We start from the raw sequence: 3598 nt of genomic DNA, 5'->3' as shown, positions 1-3598 counted from the left end.
TGATTCTGGCCATGCATGCTTGAAATGGCATCTTGTGCGAAAGGGCAGGTGATAACGAAGTTATCTCGACATGAAGAGTTACCAGATCTGATAATTATGCGATCATGATTGACACTATATTTCTTTTCTATACTTCATAATGTGTTTCAAGAGACAGATTGGAAGTTCCTGATGTGTTTTCAATCTTTGAAATAATGATAAACAAAAACCAACAACAAAAACCTCTGACAGGCTCTGTAAAAGGTAGTATATCAGTTTTTTGATGCAATAACAACCGTCCTCAAGCGCGCTCAATATGTATTCTTATTTTTGTTTTTTCAATCTCTTGTCCTGTTTTACGAAATGTATCGTGGAAGAAACAGGCATTTGGCTCATGAACGTCATACAAAGAATAAAACTATGGCATCGAAGATGGGACGAGTGTCAAATAAATTGATATTTTTAATGAAAATCTTCGTGAAGGAACTAAAAGAAAAGAGCTTAAACTCACAAATGATATTTTTGACAATGAAAGACAGATATGCAAATAACTGACTTTAAATTAAGCCCAGAAAACCAAAGAAAGATGTCAAATAAATTAATTGCTAATATTTTTCTTTTAATATAGTTTTAGTTAATATTAGAATAAGAAGCCATGTAACCATAACTATCGATATGGTCGTGTAAGGCGAATCAATTTCCTAAAGAGCAAGGTATGTGAAGAAACGAGTGGGCTGTTACAAGTTACAGAGACCACTTAAATGGGCTGAAACCATTTTGACTCGGTGATTAATGAAAAGTCTAAAGTGATTTAAATTATTTTGGATTAAGAATGATAACTGGGCCGAGCTTTAGGGAGACTCATTTGATAAGGCGGCGAAGAAAGTTGCCACGTAAGCTTCTTTTGTGGTGTTGTCCTGTAAATGTGAACTGAGAAGTTATTCTTAGGAGGTGCTTAAACTACTTACTATTCAAAGCTTAGCTTTTCGCTTCCTTTTCCCTTTTCGTGCAATAATAATAATCTGTTGAAAACATTAATTTTAGCGATAGATCTGATACAAAACAGCAATAGAATTCAAGAGTTCATTATTGAAATATTGCTGATAAAATGTTCGAAAATGTATGATTGTTTATCAGGTATGCATGCCATTAATTGTAATACAGCAGACATGGGAGATCCGTGCGTCGGGTTTTGTGACGGCGAATTCAACTACATTCGATTTTGGCTGGGTTGATACCATGAAACTGACTCATTACTGTTGGATTTATAGCCATTCCCAATAGATTTTGAATTTTCAAACGAAATGATTGTGACACATTGCATGGGGATGCAAAGCAAAATACTTTCAATAATTTAAAATTAGCAGAATGGAAATTCAGACTTCGAAACTGACCTTCAGAATGTATTTTATATTTCAACAACGGAAAAACTGAAATTCGTCTGTAAACTTAAATAAAAATAAGTTGTTAAATCTTATTGTGTAGATGTGTAGGCATACACATCTGAAACAAGAAACTTAGAGCTGAATTAATCATACAATTAGAAATTGAAATACGTGAGAAAATATCAAGTTAAGCCACATGCACACTAAAATGGGGCTAATGGATCAAAGCCTCCGAAAAACATTTAAAATTCTAACTGATACAAACTGAGCGGCCGATATCAATAACGTAACAAACTAAACACATCAAACTTCTTCGAGCTTCATTTGCGAACGCTATAACTATGACCAGCATAGAAGGCGACACAGTATTTGTGCCTCTGGAGGTTAACTTCATGATCAGTGTTATCATTAACAGCATCGCCTGTCCTTTCACAGTTCTGCTTAACGTGCTCGTAATTATAGCCGTCAAAAAAAGACGACGACTCCGAACTAACAGCAACATCTTGCTGGCCTGTTTAGCGGTGACTGACGCATTAACTGGTCTCTTTGGTCAACCGTCATATGTCCTTTGGAGGATATTCCTAATATTTGGCCTCGGTGGCAGTGAAATACTTAAACAATTTTTCGTCAGTGTTATGTCTACACTTTCGTCTGCTTCAAACCTTCATCTGATGTTGGTTACTTTCGAGAGGCTCATAGCGATCAAATATGCGATGCACTATTCAAACATTGTAACTAATAACAAACTGAAGATAGCGGTGTTAGCAATTTGGATCATTGGTTTCGTGTGTGGTACTTTAGTTGCGTTAAAAATGTACCTGGCTATGCTTTATATCGGAAGCCTCATCACGATTTCATGTATCGTGCTCGTTGCCTTCGCATATGTGATTTTGTATCATGAAACCTGCCGTCATCGAAGGAAGATAAAAGCACAGCAACTGCCCCAAGAAGAAGTGGAAAGATCTATCAAAGAGAACAAAGCACTTAAGACAACAGTGTTTGTAGTTGGTGCTATCATTGTGAGCCTTCTTCCGCTTTGTTTCTGTCTCATCGGTACAGCTGCAGACCTCTTTGATACCTGCCCCATCGATGAACCAATTTGGAAAACTTGCAGCATGTTAAACTCGTTTGTTAATCCATTGATCTACTGCTGGAGACAAAACGAAATGAGAAAGTTCGTACTTAGAAGAATGAAGTAGGGCAATATGACAGAAAAACTAGAAAAAAACCTGTTTATGTAAACTTTAAACTCACTCGATAAACACACTCCTTAGTTATTGCTCTATATCATAATCGTATCAGTAACTTGTGACACAAAACCTCTGAAGGCTGAGAGTTTATTTTCAAACTCAGTTCTGAAGTCTTAACTTGAAGTTATAGCTTTAAGTTACCAGGGAAGTCACGTTATTTTCTTCGCATTCTTAAGAGGTATATTTAAACATCGCCTCAATACCTGAGAGGCGGAAACCCCATGTCAGCCGTACTTATTTATATCAGGCATTACCGCGAAATTATTAGCAATATATCAATAAATATATCAGTTAAGGGGAAAGTTATCTCAAGAGATGAGTTCAATTGTTCAAAGGGTTAATAATTCTCTTTTCAATTTATTAATGATACTTTTTATGAACCCGAAAGCAGCCCTTGAACAAGATAGTAGCCCTTAAAAAAGATATTATGTTCGCCTCTAAGATCCGTATTCTGATACTTTTTCCGAAAAAAAGGGCAAATGAAATCAGAAATTGAAATGAGAGAAAACATATGTTAAATAAGACTTTGAAAATCAGTTCATCAGTCTCTCCAAGATATAGACATCTCTTATGCTTCGAGAATTGCCAACTTCTGCACACATAAAGTCAGGATTAGGCAATTTCCTCAAGCCAGAAAATGCTGATCAATGGTAACTAGTAAATTCCCTTTGATGTGATTCAAACAAACGAAACAGAGGAAAGGGAGAATCCTCATGCAATGCAAACCCAGTACTGCAGAGAGTAAACTAAATAAATTCCACTCCTGGAGTGAATATTAGCTTCTCTTCAACTACGCTTTAAAAATCAGATTGTGTATGCAAACTTTCAAATCAAACTTTCCTGAACATAGCACGAAATATATACAATTGTAGTTAAAGAGAATTTCGTTGACTGAGTGCAAGGACACGGGTCAGCAGAGTGTACATGAATAATCATCGAGGCTTTCCACCTCTCCTCCTTATTTCTCTCTTTCACATGATGGCT

At 36.1% G+C, this 3598-nt stretch overlaps 1 protein-coding gene across 1 annotated transcript; it reads left to right on the top strand.

The window, feature by feature from the left end:
* Nucleotides 1–666: 666 nt before the first annotated feature.
* LOC149040110 (melanocyte-stimulating hormone receptor-like) lies at nt 667–2994 on the top strand. Its single transcript, XM_089181773.1, has one exon. The coding sequence runs from the start codon at nt 1706–1708 to the stop codon at nt 2561–2563; it is 858 nt and encodes a 285-aa protein (XP_089037899.1). The 5' UTR covers nt 667–1705; the 3' UTR covers nt 2564–2994.
* Nucleotides 2995–3598: the final 604 nt, after the last annotated feature.

Source organism: Pocillopora damicornis, chromosome 9 (assembly GCF_964200805.1).
Source record: "Pocillopora damicornis chromosome 9, jaPocDami1.2, whole genome shotgun sequence".
Classification (NCBI taxonomy): domain Eukaryota; kingdom Metazoa; phylum Cnidaria; class Anthozoa; order Scleractinia; family Pocilloporidae; genus Pocillopora; species Pocillopora damicornis.
Note: the sequence above shows the minus strand (reverse complement) of the source record. Positions and strands in the feature narration are given on the sequence as shown.

What these genes read in the sequence shown, in the direction of transcription:
- LOC149040110 (XM_089181773.1), top strand. Translation starts at nt 1,706, where the DNA reads ATGACCAGCATAGAAGGCGACACAGTATTTGTGCCTCTGGAGGTTAAC.